The sequence below is a fragment of the Mobula birostris genome, chromosome 11 (assembly GCF_030028105.1).
Source record: "Mobula birostris isolate sMobBir1 chromosome 11, sMobBir1.hap1, whole genome shotgun sequence".
Lineage (NCBI taxonomy): Eukaryota > Metazoa > Chordata > Chondrichthyes > Myliobatiformes > Myliobatidae > Mobula > Mobula birostris.
The window spans coordinates 40,923,424-40,940,577 of NC_092380.1; the positions used below are offsets into that span (position 1 = coordinate 40,923,424).

Below are 17,154 nucleotides of genomic sequence, written 5' to 3' on the forward strand. Positions count from 1 at the left end.
AGTCCTTGTGCAGGATTACCTAAAGGTTATTTTGCAGGTTGAATTGGTGGTGGTGAAGGCAAATGCAATTTTTAGCATTAATTTCAAGAGGGTAAGAAAATAAAAGCAAGGATGTAATGCTGAGGCTGTGTAAGACACTGGTCAGACCTCATTTGGAGTATGGTGAGCAGTTTTAGGCCCCTTATTTAAGAAAGGATGTACTGACGTTGGAAAGGGTTCAGAGGAGTTTCACGAGAATGATTCCAGGAATGAGAGGATTATCATATGAGCAGTGATTAAATGCTCTGGGTTTGTACTTGCTAAAATTTAGAAGAATAAGTGGGGATCTAATTGAAACCTACTGAGTATTGTAAAGCCTAGAGTGGAGTAAAGAGGATGTTTCGTTTTGGTGGGAGAGTCTAGGACCAGAAGGCACAGCCTCAAAATAGAACAGAAATGAAGAGGAATTTCTTTAGCCAGAGGGTGGTGAATCTGTGGAATTTATTGCCACGGGCAGCTGTGGAGGCCAGGCCACTGTGTGCATTTAAGGTGGAGGTTGATAGGTTCTTGATTCAGGCAATGAAAGGCTATGAGAAGAAGGCAGGAGAAGGGTGTTGAGAGGGAAATGGATAAGCAGACTCAATGGGACGAATGGCCTAATTCTGTTCCTATGCTTTATGGTCTTACGATGTGGGAAATTGGGTTTCATTTTCTCTGTTCCCTGTACCCAACATAACCCAGGACAGGCTCATTACAGGTTAGTTAGTGGTCATAAATTAGGTAAGCTTAGCGCAGTTAATGGACAACGGCAAAGTTAAAATAGGAATGTAAAAAAAGGCAAAAACATGGAAACAATTGTGTATGTATGAGAGAGAGAGAGAAAGAATACAGCATAAAGCTTTGGAAGAGTTCAGAAAACCTGAGAGAGAGATTAAAAGGAGGATAAGGAAAGTAAAGAGAGGCAATGTAAAACAGTGCCATTAAATGAAAAGAAGGGTGTCTTATGAGTGCATGGAGCTTGAGGTTCACACAGGAAAGAGCAGGGCTGATGAAAAAACTGAAAGGTAATCAGTGTGTGGAGGTGGGCAACGTAGGGAAGGTTCTTAAATACTGTGCAGGCCTCTTTGCAAAGGGGAAGAGTGTATGACTGCAGTTGTTCAGGAGGCTGTGTGAAATATTGTATGTGATAAGTATTGTCAATGAGGCCTAATTAAGGGGTTCAGCATCATTGACCATGGATGAGTTCTCATGTCTAGTTAGTCCAGCTGTTAAATGAAGCAAATGAGGAAATTGCAGTGACTCAAACCTCCCCAGTTTCAGGATAAACAACAGTAATTTTGTACCATTGTTTAAAATGAGGAGAAAGAGAGCCAGACCCAGTAATTATAACTAATTCAACTTAAGTGAATATTTTCAAATTCCATTCTAAGGGACAATGTAAACCTTCTTTTAGCATGGGATTATAAAAGGAAGTTTGTGAGTTATTGATTTGAATGAATTTTTTTTGAGGAGATAAAGTGGATAAAGGAGATAAAGATTTAGTCTACAGATTTTAGCAAAGTTTTTGACAGTTCCCATGTGGCTGATTGGTCAAAGCAGTAAAAGCCCGTGGGATCCAAAGACTGTGATGGGAAGCAAAGGATCATGGTTGAGAGGTGATTTTGTGAGTGGAAGGCTGTTACTGGTAGTGTTCCACAGAAGTCATTTTTGATTCCTTACCTTCTGATAAGTAAGGTATACTAATTTGGTTTAAAGATGAGGGAAGGAAGTTAAGCCTGGTTTATACTTCTGCGTCAACGCATCGTCGTAAGGTCTGCGTCGCCGCAAACCCTACGCAAAGCCGACGTGGAACCCTACGGGAGAGCCTACTTTGCTGCGATGCGCACCTCTCCCAAAATGTAACCGCGTGTCGCGGCAACGCAGAAAGCAACAGCTGTGATTGGTCTGCTTGGTAGCATCGCATGTCATCCTACGCTGCAGTAGCTTCCCATTGGGCGACTGAAGGGCAGGGAAGGAACTCTGGCTGCAATGCTTTCCATAAAGCTTTACAGACCTCCGAAATTATGGAGGACACATTTCGCATGAAAAAAGACGCTCGCGTCTTGTTTACCCCAAGACTACCATGACCATGAAGCCTTACACGGGCAGGTGAGTGCGCATGCGTGACGTGCGTACAGACACACCAACGCACAAGTATAAATGCTCACAACGTGCGTAGGCCACTTGCATAGGTTACGGCGCCTAGTTAACGCAGAAGTATAAATCAGGTGCTACGATAATTGATTGTGTGATTGGCTGGAGAAGAAAAAGCTTCAGAGTGCAGGAAGATGGGTCAGTTGAACAGGGAAGTGACCAAGAAAATTCAATTCAGAAAATTGTACGGTACAACAAAGCAAAGGTGGAGGGTTGAGTGAGGAAGCAAAAGAATCTTGGTGTGTATGTCCACAGATCAAGGCAGCAGGCGAATGTTCCTACATTTGAGCAATAGAATATACGGTATGGAGGTTATTCCCCCACATTATGGGAAGGATGTGACCATATTAGAGAGTGTGCAGAGGATGTTTATGTGGATGTTGCCAGGTCAGGAAGAATGTAGAAGAGAGGAAAGATTGAATAGACTGGAATTGTGCATTTTAGAATAGGAGGCTGGGGGTTTGGTCGGGGTAGGGAGGGGAACTTGGCTGAGGTGCAACAATATTAGAAGTGGTTCACGTAGAACAAATAGAAATAACCTATTTCCTTTAGTAAAGGGGTCAAATGAATGGAGGATTAGGAGATAATGAAAGAACTGTTTCACTCAGAGCTGCTCCTCACTGCCTGAAAGGGCAGGAGAGGCAGAAACCCATTACATTTAAACGGTGAAGTTGTGATCTGCAGGACAGTCAGCTCAGTTCTGGAACGTGGGGTTAAGCTATTTTTTGATGGCACAGTCAATAACTGCCTCCTTTTCAATGATATTGAAGCTTTGGGCAGCGAATGTTGTACCGCATTCCACTGGAAATGAGGCAGTCCATTAGATCCTGGGGTTGAAAGTTGCTGCAGTAAAGAGTGGCCCTTTGATGTGGCCTTTCAGCCTTGGGAGACATTTCCTGCATTATTGTGAAGTGAGGAGTGATGCCTATCAGAACATCATTCAGCATTTTGGCAGCTCCTGTGCAAAGCTGTTGATCAATATATTGGAGGGTGTGTTTTATTTCTCCAAGCCATCTAACAGCACACTCTCCTGTAGATACTGTATTGGTGACTTACAGTAATGTTTCTGCACATATGTATTTTTCCGCAGTCTGGTTGGTGGTCTCCCCCCTTATGCTGCTGTGTACAGTTCTTGGATTGACTGCTGGCGCCAGTTGAGCAGAGAGGTGAGTCAAGCTGCTTCTGCTATGTTGACTGTCAGGTTACATATTGAACTGCCAGTACTCGATGGGCTGGAAGCAGCGGCAGCCACTATGTAGAGTCATTGTGTGGACTGGTTTCTGGGGTAGATGAGTGGGGAGTGAGCAAATGGCCCCAGCTAATGCTTGTCCCTGATATGTGTACTTGTGGGTATGATCTTGCAATTCCCAATTCACCTTTCTTGCTACCAGTTCTCTCAGGAATCTTTCTCTCCAAGCCCAGGCCAGTCCAGTGTAAAGAATGCTTCTTCATCAGTTTCACGTGCTGGAAAATTATAGCTTTGGAAAGCTGACACAGGGCAGTCTGGCCAAGGGCTGCAATTAGAGTGGCGTTAGCTCAGCGATTTCTTCAGCAGTTTAAAACAAAGTCGGAGTGGAAAGTTTAAAAATAATTACCTAATTCTTGCTTTGTGGAGGAAGGTATCAACATTCTGCTTCCTGCTTTTGCCATTGCAGATGAAAGGAAAGACTTGAGGCTGGAGAACAAACTGCCCGGGGAAAGCATCTATGACACATTTTGACTATAAATGGCCAGAAAATGCCTCTGTGACATGTCTCCTCCAGGGTTCTCCTTAGCTGTCTTGGGCTGAATTTGGAGAGGTCACAAGGCAATTGGTTTGGTTAGTTAACAGAATATGTAGCCAGGTAGATGACTGACAGGTGTCCAGAGACTGATGGTTCACCTGACATCTTGGGTAAATGGCGTAGTACACCATAGCCAGAATCACCAAAGAGAATTAGACTGATCTGAAATATCAAAGAGCTGAGCTTTACAGCAGGAGAGAAAGGGTTGCAGAACTGGCTGAGCTTTAGAAAATACTGCTGGCTATGAAGCGTTCTTGAAAAATAAACACATAGCACTGGTATTACACTGATTGGAGAGTCCAGAGATCTGTGTTAGCGTGTGGCCAAGTGATTAAGGCGTTGAACTAGTGATCTGAAGGTCACGAGTTCGAGCCTCAGCCGAGGCAGCGTGTTGTGTCCTTGAGCAAGGCACTTAACCACACATTGCTCCTGCACGTTAATAGCCCAGTGGCGGCGGTTGGTGCAGTATGGACAAGACAAGAGTTCTCATCCACCACAATTGGAATGTGTTGTATAGTGAGACCTGTAAAGTTGCCAGTTCTTTAATATCAAACTGAACAGCCTGTGGTATAGGTAGGTTGGGAAAGCAGCAAATCTGCAATTAAGAGATTTAATCCTTTTTACTTTGACAAATGTTACAATACTTGGCAGATCAGAGACCCACATTTGCTTCTCCACTCCAACTGGTAGCCAGGGTTAATGTTAAAACACATTCCCAATTCCAATGAAGTGTGAGGAAAATTAGAGTGTATGGTTCTTCAAGCATGTCTTGCTATCAATAAGATCATGGCTGATCCTGAGGCTACGTCCACACTGTGCCGAATAATTTTGAAAACGAAGCTTTTTCTCTTCGTTTTGACCCTCTGTCCACACTAAAATGGTGTTTTCATCCCCCGAAAACGTGTGTAACATGTGTAGCACTTGTTCCACTTACAAGGATAAGTGCCAGGAGGGAGATCAGTGGGGAGGGATGAGGGGGAACGAATGAACAAGGGAGTTGTGTAGGGAGCGAACCCTGCGGAAAGCAGAGGGGTGGGGGGTGGGGGAGATGTGCTTAGTGCTGAGATCCCTTCCTCCACCGTCAACTCTGCTCTCAAACACATCTCCCCCATTTCACGTACATCTGCTCTCACTCCATCCTCCCGTCATCCCACTAGGAATAGGGTTCCCTTGGTCCTCACCTACCACCCCACCAGCCTCTGGGTCGAACATATTATTCTCCATAACTTCCGCCACCTCCAACGGGATCCCACCACTAAGCACATCTTTCCCTCCCCCCCCCCCCCCCCCACTTTCCGCAGGGATCGCTCCCTACGCGACTCCTTTGTCCATTCGTTCCCCCCCCCAATCCCTCCCCACTGATCTCCCTCCTGGCACTTATCCTTATAAGCGGAACAAGTGCTACACATGCCCTTACACTTCCTCCTTTAGCACCATTCAAGGCCCCAGACAGTCCTTTCAGGTGAGGCGACACTTCACCTGTGAGTCGGCTGGGGTGATATACTGCGTCCGGTGCTCCCGTTGTGGCCTTCTATATATTGGTGAGACCCGACGCAGACTGGGAGACCGCTTTGCTGAACATCTACGCTCTGTCCGCCAGAGAAAGCAGGATCTCCCAGTGGCCACACATTTTAATTCCACATCCCATTCCCATTCTGACATGTCTATCTACGGCCTCCTCTACTGTAAAGATGAAGCCACACTCAGGTTGGAGGAACAACACCTTATGTTCCGTCTGGGTAGCCTCCAACCTGATAGCATGAACATCGACTTCTCTAACTTCCGCTAAGGTCCCACCTCCCCCTCATACCCCATCCGTTATTTATTTATATACACACATTCTTTCTGTCTCTCTTTTTCCCTCTCTGTCCCTCTGACTATGCCCCTTGCCCATCCTCTGGGTTTTTCCCCCCTCCCCCTTTTCCTTCTCCCTGGGCCTCCTGTCCCATGATCCTCTCATATCCCTTTTGCCAATCACCTGTCCAGTTCTTGGCTCCATCCCTCCCCCTCCTGTCTTCTCCTATCATTTTGGATCTCCCCCTCCCCCTCCCCCCTCCCCCTCCCACTTTCAAATCTCTTACTAGCTCTTCCTTCAGTTAGTCCTGACAAAGGGTCTTGGCCCAAAACGTCAACTATACCTCTTCCTAGAGATGCTGCCTGGCCTGCTGCGTTCACCAGCAATTTTGATGTGTGTTGCTTGAATTTCCAGCATCTGCAGGATTCCTCGTGCTTCATGATGTAATACTTCATTTTCCTTGCAATAAAAGGGAACATTTTATGCGCTGCCTTAATTACTGTACCAGCATGTTGTTTCTTTGTATCAACATTTCTCTAAACAGTGGTTTTCAACTTAAATAATCTTGTTTTACTATTCTCTTCCCAGTGTGGATAATGTCACCCTTATCCACGTTTAGCTGCATCTTTCACAGTCTTGCTCATTGAGTTAACTGTTTAATGCTTTTGCGGTCTACTCGTACTTTCTTTACAGTTTGCTTTCCCTGCTGTCTTCATATCAGCAGCAAACTTTGATTTAATACACCAGCTCCCCCTACCTTACTCATTGCTAGTTTGTAAATAGTGGTGGTCCCAGCATTAATCCCTGTAGCACTGTATGTCATGATTTATCCATGTGAAAGTGAACAGTTTATCCTTGTATTCTGTATTTTTAAAACTTAACCTGTCTTTATCTGTGCTGGTGTAATAACCCTGATGCCGTAAACATTCTGTGTCAAATGACTTTTAGAAATGCCATTACACTGCATCAACTGCTTTTCTTCTTGTCGACTCTACTTTTGTGTACTTGAGTTCTATTACATTATTCCCCTCTCATAAGACTGCCTCTTGATTTATCTGATGCTGTAATCCACATACTGAGTAACTGAGGTCCCAGCAGAAATTTTTAAATGACTTCATTTCATTATCCTTCCTCTACCTTCTACCAGATAACTAAGATCAATGCATTTTCATCAATTCATAAGTATTAATTTGCACTTTATCATATAGTTTCCATAAATCTATACAAAATATACATATGTATATTTCTGACTTTGGTTAGATTCATTAGACACAAACCATCCTTTACTAAGTGAATGAGAATCGTGTCAACAAAGCTGAGGAGTGAGCTGTATGTGAGGTATTAGGAGGTGGTTAATGTCCCTTTACTTAAGGAGGGCTGCAAGGACAAGCCAGGAAACTATAGGCTAGTGAGTCAATATTAGTGGTGGCAAAACTCCTGGAGATAGTACACGTTTGTATTTGTGTCTGGAAAGTCAGAGACTGATTAGGGGTTGTCAGTATGGTTTTGTGTTTGGAGAAAATTATGGTTAAGATGGCAGTTCTCTGGGGAGTGTTGCTGAACAGAGGAACGTACATATTCTCTGGAAGTGGCTACACAGAGTGGTGAAGAAGGTTGGTGGCATATTTGTGTCACTGAGTACAAGAGTTGGGATGTTCTGATTATGCAAGACATTGGTGAGACCACATTTGTGTGCAGTTCTGGTCACTGCAGTACAAAGAATATTCACAAAGATGTTGCTGAGACTGTATGCTTGAGTTATAAGGAGAGACTGAATAGGCCGGAATTAATTTCCCTGGAGTGAAGGAGGTGGAGGAGTGAGCTTATAAAGAGTTACAAAATCACCAGGATCATAGATTGGGCAGATAGTCACACTTTTTCTTTGAAGGACATGTTTAAGGTGAGAGGGGAAAGATTTAAGAGAGGCAAGTTTATCACAGTGGCTAGTGGGTATGTGGAAAAAGCTGCCATGGGCAGGTACAATTACAATGTTTAAAAGACATTTGGATACATGGAGAGGAAAGATTTAAAGGGAAATCGGCTAAGCACAAGCCTATTTCCCACGAACCTAACTGGGACTAGTTTAGCTATATAACTTAGTTAGCATGGATTTTGGGGCAAAATGGCCTACTTCCTTGCTGAGTAACTCTAACTCTATGTCCTGCCTTATTACATCCCATTGTGGATATTCTCAACTGCTACATTATCCAGCTGATATGATGTAGCTGGAATATACCACACAGATTAAGATGGTTCTCACCGACAGGCCCTGTGGAGTTAGCAGGGTTTCTGTGCGATGGTTCCTAACATCTCTTTGAAACTTGCACAAGGTTGATTCTGGACTGAGGATGCTGGCTGTTGTGCATCAAGCTGAGAGCATACAAGTTTTTGCTATTCAGTTGGATTATTTTTTAATTGGGCATGTTAAATTATATGGGCCGTAACATTTATTGAAGTTAGTTGGATAGGCTTTTACGTATTGGATAAGTTAGCTAAGCAAGGTCTGGCACACAGTATTGACCTGCCAGTCATTCATATTCTTTGCACAGGCACATTATGGACAAGACTCTGTCAAGTCCATTACTCTAGCAGTTGGATCTCTGCTCCAAGTTTGGGTCCAGGCATATGTCATTGCTTAGTATATATATGGAAGTGCACACATGCCCATCTGTACCTTGGGTGTCCTTACATTTATCCTTGTTGGAAGGTTTGCTAGTGCTACTCCAGGGGTTTAAGCTCGGGTTGCAGGGGAGTGGAACCAAAGTGCCATGGCAACTAATCAAGCCAAGTCATTTTTATTGTCATTTCAACCATAATTGCTGGTACAGTACACAGTAAAAACGAAACAACGATCCTCCAGGACCATGGTGCTACCTGAAACAACACAAAACTACACTAGACTACCTGAAACGACACAAAACTACACTAGACTTCAGGCCTACACGGGACTACATAAAGTGCACAAAACAATGCAAGACAGTACAATAATTAATAAACAAGACAATAGGCACAGTAAAGGACAAATTACAATATAATAAATGATGTAAATGTAAACAATGTTTTAGCAGGAATTGAGAAAGAACTGAGCAAATATTGCAAAGGGAGTGGAATGGTGTTCAGTTGAGTATGTGTGTAGGTTGGTGTCAGACTAGACTCTGGGAATTGAGGAGTCTAATGGCTTGGAGGAAGAAACTGTTACACAGTCGGGTCGTGAGAGCTCGATTGCTTCGGTACCTTTTGCCAGGTGGCAGGAGGGAAAAGAGTTTATATGAGGGGTGCGTGGGGTCCTTCATAATGCTGTTAGCTTTGCGGATGCAGCGTGTGGTGTAAATGTCTGTAATGGTGGGAAGAGAGACCCCAATGATCCCCTCAGCTGATCTCTCTATCCGCTGCAGGGTCTTGCGATCCGAGACGGTGCAATTTCCGAATCAGGCAGTAATGCAGCCGCTCAGGATACTCTCTGTAGAATGTGGTGAGGATGGGGGGGTGGAAGATGGACTTTTTCAGCCTTCGCAGAAAGTAGAGACGCTGTTGGGCTTTCTTGGCTATGGAGTTGGTGTTGAGGGACCAGGTGAGGTTCTCCGCGAGGTAAACACCAGGAAATTTGGTGCTGTTAACGATCTCTACGCCATCGTAGAGGAGCCAACGATCTCTACGCCATCGTAGAGGAGCCATCGATGTTCAGCGGAGAGTGGTCGCTCTGTGCTCTCCTAAAGTCAACAACCATCTCTTTTGTTTTGTTCACATTCAGATACAGGTTGTTGGCTCTGCACCAGTCCATTAGCCACTGCACCTCTTCTCTGTATGCTGGCTCATCGTTCTTACAGATGAGACCCACCACAGTCGTGTCATCGCGAACTTGATGATGTAATTCAGGCTGTGTATTGCTGCACAGTCGTGGGTCAGCAGAGTGAACAGCAGTGGGCTGAGCACACAACCCTGGGTGTTCCCCTCGTTGTGGGGAAAGCAGATGTTAAGCCTCCAGGAACCAAAAGTTTGAGCATGGTGGGACTTTCATTCAGAGTTGCATCTATTTCAATGCAAAGAGTATTGTGGATAAGGTATATGAGCTTAGATCGTAGATCAGCACATGGAATTATGATGTTATAGCCACAAGCCACTGTATTTTTCCTTTAGGGTTCTTCAGATCCATGGGGGTTGGGTGGGGGGGGGGGCTTGCATATCTAGACAGCAAGGCACAACATCCATGATCGACCCTGACCAATGGAGGCCTCAGAGAGTGAGACATGGTTCCATGCAGGCAGGACTAGCAGATAGTATTCTAGGGTTCCATAGTTTTAGACATGATAGAAGGGGCGGTATTAAAGAGGAAGGAATGGCATTACTAGTTAGGGAAAATATCATAGCAATGCTGAGACTGGAGGGCTCACAAACTCAGGCTATGTGGATGGAACTGACCACATTATTAGGATTATATTATTGACCTCCCAGGAATCAGTAGTAATTAGAGGAGCTAATTTGTAGAGAGATAGCAGACAGTTGCAAGAAAAATAAGGCTATGATAGATGATTTTAACTTTCTACATGTTAACTGGGACTCCCATACTGTAAAATGGCTGGATGGGCTAGAATTTGTCAAATGTTGTAGGAAAGTTTCCTTTATCAATATATAGAGATAGTAGATCTCCTATTAGGGAACACTTTGGATCTAGTGATCATAATTCCTTTAGCTTCAGATATATATGGAGAACGATAGGATTGGTCCATGGGTTGAGATTCTAAATTGGCAAAAGGCCAATTCTGATGGCATTAGAAGGATCTGGCAATTGTGGATTGGGATGGGTTGTTTTCTGGCAAAGGGATGCATGGTAAGTGGAAGGCTTTCAAAAGTGAGATTTTGAGTATAGAGGTTGTATGTTCCTGTTAGAATAAAAGCCAAGTCCAACGGGTTTAGAGAACCTTGGTTTATGACAGATATTGAGGCCTTGGTTAAGAAGGAGGTGCATAACAGGTATAGGCAGGAAGGGGCAAATGAGGCATTTAAGGAACATAAGAAATACAAATGTTTGTACAAGAGCACTGATCAGGAGGACTAAAAGAAGGCATGATGTTACTCTGGCAAAAGGTGAAGGAGAATTCCAAAGGCTTCTATAAATATATATCCACTTGATGATCAGTGTGATCATCTATGCATGGAGCAGAAAGAGAAAAGGGAAGATCTTAAGTGGATTTTTACTTGAGAAGCAGACACGAAGTCTGTAGAACCAAGGGTTGCTGGCATGGGGCAGATTAGAGTGGATAAGTCCACAGGGTCTAACAAGGTGTCCCCTCAGATGCTTTAGGAGGCTAGTGCAGAAACTGCAGGGGCCCTGACAGAGATATTTAAAATGCCCTTAGCCATGAGTGAGTCTAGAGGACTGGAGGATGGCTAATGTTCTTCCATTGTTCAAGGAAGGCTCTAAGAATAAGCCAGGAAATTATAGGCCAGTGAGCCTGATGTCAGTAGTGGGTAAATTATTGGAAGATATTCGAAGGGACAAGATATACAAGTATTTAGATAAACGGTCTGATTAGGGATAGTCGACATGGCTTTGTGCGTGATAGGACATGGCTATACACTTTTAGAATTTTTCAAGGAAGTTACTGAAAGTTGATGAAGGCTAGACAGTGAGTGTTGTCTGCATGGACATTAGCAAGGCCTTTGACAAAGTCCCGCAAGGGAGGCTGAGCCACACTGTTCAGTTGCTTGGCAATCAAAATTGGATTCAATATTGACTTAGTGGAAGAAGCTAGAGAATGGTAGTAGATTGTTGCCTCTCTGACTGGAGGCTTGTGAGTAGTGGTGTGCTGCAGGGATTGGTGTTAAATGCTTGTCATCTATATTAATATTTGGATGATAATGTGGTAAACTGGATCAGCAAATTTGTGGATGACACCTAGACTGGAGGAATAGTGGACAGTGAGGAAGGCTATCAAAGCTTGCAGTAGAATCTGGACCAATTGGAAAGATGGGCTGAAAATGACAGATGGAATTTAATGCAAACACGTCTGAGACTGTAAGGAAGTATTTGAATTTTATTACCAATTGCTATATGCTAAAATGTGTAATACAAAATGGAAGCTTGTAAAACAAACTAGTGTTAGTCTGGGATGTGAGAATGTTTAGAGAAAGTACAAGGGAACAAATCCACAGCCATGTTTTGAGAACTTAGTGTAAGTACTATTCTATAGTCTGGAGATGTGTATGGATGCACAGCCTTGAAATTAGGTACTGATGAAGGACGTTTGCAGACTTGCTATCTCTGTTTCTAAGTTATGAGACTAAGTCGAAAGTATAAGCTAGTACCACTAAGGGATGGAAAAGTATTGAGGTAAATGTTATTTTTGTGTTATTTTTTGAAGAGGTTTTGAAGGCCTAAAAAGATTGGTGCAGTAGGTGAACCTTCTCTTAGGCTGGGTTGTAGCTAGTTTTGAGAGAGGCAGGCAGCTAGCTAGCTGGCTGTCGGGCGTTGACAGTATGTTGTGTGGAGTGGCTTTGTAAACGTAACTTTGCTAGATCAAATAACTATAGCACAAAAAGATCGTTACTTATCTTTCCACCCGTTTATTCCTTGGAGCTCAGCCGGCGAGTGAATGTGGACTTGACATCAGGGGAAGAACCTTTCTCATCTCCCTGGCGGTTCTACAAGTTCACTGCCCGTTGTCAGAATCGTCAGAAGTTATAAGGCCACAGATACAAAAGAACAGTCAGTTTGATAACCATTCCGGTCAAGTCAATGGACTATTGATACAGAGAACAATTAGTTTAATAACTATTCCGGCCAAGACAATGGACTATTGATACAAAAGTACAATCAATTTGTTAGACACTCCAGCCACCTTAATTAAAGAAAAGAATGTCCTACCTGGTTTTCTGGAGCCACAACTTAATTACAAAGATAAGAACATCCGTCAAATTTATGCTTTAATTAAGAAAGGAATGTTCTGTCCAATTTCTATCAGGCACTGCCTTTTGTCAAAATCAAAAGGTGTGAAAAGCCCAGAGACATCTGATGTGGATCTGGGCAAATGCTAATTATCTTGCTCCAAAGAAGGCAGCTGTGAGACATCACTCAAACACACTGCAGTCACAGACATAGTCGGTACTGAATCCATTGTTTACAGGAATTTTGAGAGTCTCCCTTTCCCTTAAATTTTATCAGCTTAAGCATTATTTTGTCACTTTTCCTGCTTTTTAAAATCATTTTTCTTATGTTTTTTTATATATAACTCAAATTACTCCTTATAACCTTTAACACATGTACATTGCCTTCTTTGTTTGTTGAATCAGAACAGGGCAAGGAACAAATTTTTTAATATTTTCATTACCAAAGTGTTGCACTTTGGAAGAACAAACCAGTGTAGGACTTGCACAGTGAATGGTAGAGCACTGAGGAGTGTGGTAGAACAAAGTGATTTGGATCCATTATTCCTTGAATATAGAGTCACAATTAGCTAGGGTCACATTGGCCTTCATAAATCAGAGTATTGAGTAAAAGAGTTGGGATGTTGTATAACAAGTTGGTGAGGCCTCATGTGGAGTATTGTGTGCAGGTCTGGTCTGCTACCCACAGGAAAGATATTAATAAAATTGAAAGAGTATGGAAAAAATCTACAAGCATGTTGCCAGGACTTGAGTTATAGGACAGGTTAAGATTTTATTCCTTGGATTGTAGGACGAGGGAAGATTTGATGGAGGTATACAAAATTGTGAGGGGTATAGATAGGATAAATGCAAGCAAGCTTTTTCCACTAAGGTTGCGTGAGACTGGAACTGGAGGTCATAGGTCAAGGGAGAAAAGTGAAATATTTAAAGGAAACCTGATGAGGAACTTTTTCACTCAGAGTGGTGTGAGTGTGGAACGCGCTGTAGCACTCTATGACTCTGTACTTCCAACTCCTCTCCCATTCTGTTTCAAGAGTTCCTTTCTTAATACTTCCTCATTTCTCTTTCAGGGGAACATGGGCCGAGGGAACAGTCTTTTTTTCCGGAAGGCTCCAGCTGGGCGGGATTATGCACTTGATCAGAAGCGATTTGTGTAAATGCATGTTGGCGAGGAGCTGTGAATGGGACAAACTGGGTTGTGGGCAAAGGGTGGGGTGGGATGTGATTTGTATGATTTTGTTTACAATGATGTTTTTAATGATGTAGTGTTGATCCACACTGGCACAATGTATTTTATGATGGAATGAGATGGTCTGATTGAAACAAGAAACACTTTTACTTTAATTCCCTTGATGTTAACCAGGGATTAGTAGGAATGATCTTTGTGAGGTATTCCACAGTATGCCACATTAGTGGGGAGGAGGCACTCCACCAAGATCACAGCACCTTTCTAAGAAAGGTAAAAAAGACTTGGAAAATGGGGGAAATGAGATTTCTGTACGCAATCAGTCACTTGCTTCACCTGCTCCCCTTGCATTCTTAATGGAAGGTTTTTGTTTCCTGCTCTCCCAACCCTTAACTTCCCGTCCTCCCCCTACCTCTCGCACCTCCCTCACTCGGTACCCCCTGCTTGCCCATCCCATATCCCTCACCCCCTTGCACTTCAGCTCTTCACCAGGACGTGGACCGTACTGGAGACATTATATACCTCACTCCAGTCTCTGTTTGCAGTGAGATAGATCAGCGAGTCTGACCCTGTCTGGGAAGAGCTGCATAGGGGTTACACTCTGAGATCTTGAGCCCTTTCCCCACCTCACTAGCAGGCACACTAACAGCAACCTGTCCTGCAAGCATCTTTTCCCAGGTTCTTGCCATCTTCCTTATCTTAGCGTGCAATGTAGCACTGCATGCACCCTCTAGGCCAAGAGGGAGAGGTTGCTCTAATTATTTTTATTAATAAATTCATTTACTTTTATTTTCCTAATCTCATAACCAAAATTCCAGTTTGGTGACAACAGGTGGAGGGTTGGCTGATGTGAACGTTTCCATAACTGGTGCTTCAACTCCTGGGACTGTTCGTCTTCCAGTGACTGTTCCCCCACCAGCAGTGAGAAGTGGCACTCAGCCCCAGTGCTGCACTGGCACCTCTTGACTGAGGTACCACTATTAACAACAAGCCTGCCAGTCTAGAATACGTTAACTGCCATGTGTTGAAGTCTGTTCAATAAAGCAGGTTTGTGCAGCGTTCTGATTTTTCTAAAATGTATTATAGTCTAATGGTGGCTCCTCTCCAGGCAAAATAGAGCGTGGTCAAACACTAAACCACTTTGTAAATGTTATCCTGCTAAGTTCATTTAACAAGGTTTGTGTCTTGAACCAATTAAAGTAATTGATTTCAATGCAAAGAGACAATTTCAACCTCTCTGCACCCGAGTTCAGAGCATGCAGTTCCCCTCACCTTGAGCTGTGCGACAGTCTGCATTCATTTCTATAGAGTGGCTGTCACCACCATCTCCATCGAGTATATAGAATCAGTGTAAAGGCTCATTCAAAGTTCAAAGTATGTATACGTTATACACCTTTGAAATTCATCTCTTCACAGGCAGCTACATAACAAAGAAACCCAAAAGAACCCCTTTTTGGGAAAAAGGAGACTGTCAAACACTCAATGTGTAGAGAAAAAACAAATTGTTCAAACAATAGAAGTAAACAAAAAGCATTGAGAACTTTTACGAGAATGAGTCCACAGACACAAAGCTGGGCATCACTGCAGCTGGACAGACAGAGCCAAGTAAACGTCTCTCGCATCTGGTCCTGACACCTTGATCTTTTCAATCTGGCTTGGTGCTTAAATTGGCCAAACAATGGGCCCTGTTGTTTTCATATGCTCTGGGGCCAGGGCCCTCCGCCACAATTACCCAACCTTTCGCATTTGGCCCAGTGCTTAAATTGATCATACCTTGGGTATCCCCCATTCTCTGGGACGGACTTCACCTCTGCCCGCCTCGACTCTGCCTTGCCTCCGCTCATCTCTCCAATATTTGCAGTGATTGTGTACCAGAAAAAGCATTATTAATAAAGAATTTAGTTGTTTTCTTTGTTTTGTTTGCCGCCAATAAGTAGTCGCTGGGCTTCACCAGCACCATCTTAAACCGGCCAGAGTTTGTGATGTTGGACATGGAGTAGAGCATCAAGCAGATAATGTCTGCTGGCTCTATCAGAAAGGTAAGATATATCAGTACAAGGCTACCAACACTCTCACATATATTGTGAAGCCTGTGTGTTTGGAATTGGAAGTTAATGTAATTCAGCAGGTTCAACAAAATGGGGACCAGTGGTTGTTCTCATAGCAAACTCCTTTCAATAAGTAGCCTGAGGATTGTAGAAGTCATAGCAATGATGATCCTTCCCCTCTTTTGCTCCAGAGTTCTGAGATGTAACTACTCAGCAGTGTTAAGCTAATGTAAGTAAGATTAGAGGATATTTTGATTAAGATAAACTTATAAAAGCCAGTATACATGCATCAGGAATAATTAAACCAGTAGTTACATGTTAAACCTAACTTTAAATGGATTTTTAAAAAAATCAGAGTGAAGGGCCACAGGAGCAGCCTTCACACTCGCTCTAGACTCCATCTGATTGCAGAGTGCGTGTTGTCACATTCCACTGAGTAGACCAATGCATTTGCATCGAACACTAGAAGATTCTCTGATTTTATTGAATGAGCACAAGAATAAAGAATCTCTGCAAATTCTGCAGAGAGAGGGATTTACAGATGACCACCAGAGTAGGGGGAAAGACTAAAGAAAATCAAGACTGCAGGCTAGTGTAGCCCCCGGTAAGCCTCAGGCTCACTCAGCTTGCTTTCGTCTAGGGGGAGCAGCCTTCAGCCCCGCCAAGCTGGGTAATCAAGTTTGTGTAGATGCTATATCAGACAGTACACCATATGTGATTAAATGATTACACTTTATAGATTTACTGGAACTATGTAATTAATAGAGATACAATATAAAAGGAAAGTAAAAGGCAACAAACTTATCAAAGTTCAGCCACTTCATGCACAACCGTTGGAGCTCAATTAACGGAGTCTTCGTTCCACCATTCGATCCCCTCTGACCTCCTCGACCTGCCACCTGGGCCCAACGATGGTGGTCGACCAGACGCTCCACAGGAGTCTGTCCTCGTCTCCTCCTTGCCGAAGACCCTGTGCCTTGGACTCCCGCTCGGGGTCCGTTCCACCGCCTAGCTTACAGCATCGCGTCTCCTCTCTCTGTCCCCATGATGCCTTCTACCCCAAAGCCCGCGAAAACAATAGCTTACAGAGACACAAGAAAGAATAACATCTATCCCAATTGGTTAGCAAATGAATACAATTCTCTCTATCAGTAATTATAACCCAAACAAGCCGCTATACAGAAGCACTTTCTCAGCAGTTAACATAACAAAGAATCCATTTTCATTAGCCTTAGCAGTAACGTAAAAGAAGAAAACCCTTACACTAGTATCAGTACTGAAAAG

At 43.4% G+C, this 17,154-nt stretch overlaps 1 protein-coding gene and 1 non-coding gene across 3 annotated transcripts in view; both read left to right on the plus strand.

Annotated features, from left to right (window-relative positions):
* mtch2 (mitochondrial carrier homolog 2) overlaps positions 1-15,729 on the plus strand; it is a 40,421-nt gene extending 24,692 nt beyond the window's left edge. For both annotated transcript variants that reach the window (XM_072272121.1, XM_072272122.1), the window contains exons 12-13: positions 3,263-3,338; positions 13,707-15,729. In XM_072272121.1, coding sequence (XP_072128222.1) covers positions 3,263-3,338; positions 13,707-13,793 — 163 coding nt within the window. In that variant the 3' untranslated portion in view covers positions 13,794-15,729. The remainder of the gene's footprint in view (positions 1-3,262; positions 3,339-13,706) is intronic.
* On the plus strand, positions 7,933-8,062 carry LOC140205643 (small Cajal body-specific RNA 14). Its single transcript, XR_011887911.1, has one exon.
* Positions 15,730-17,154: the final 1,425 nt, after the last annotated feature.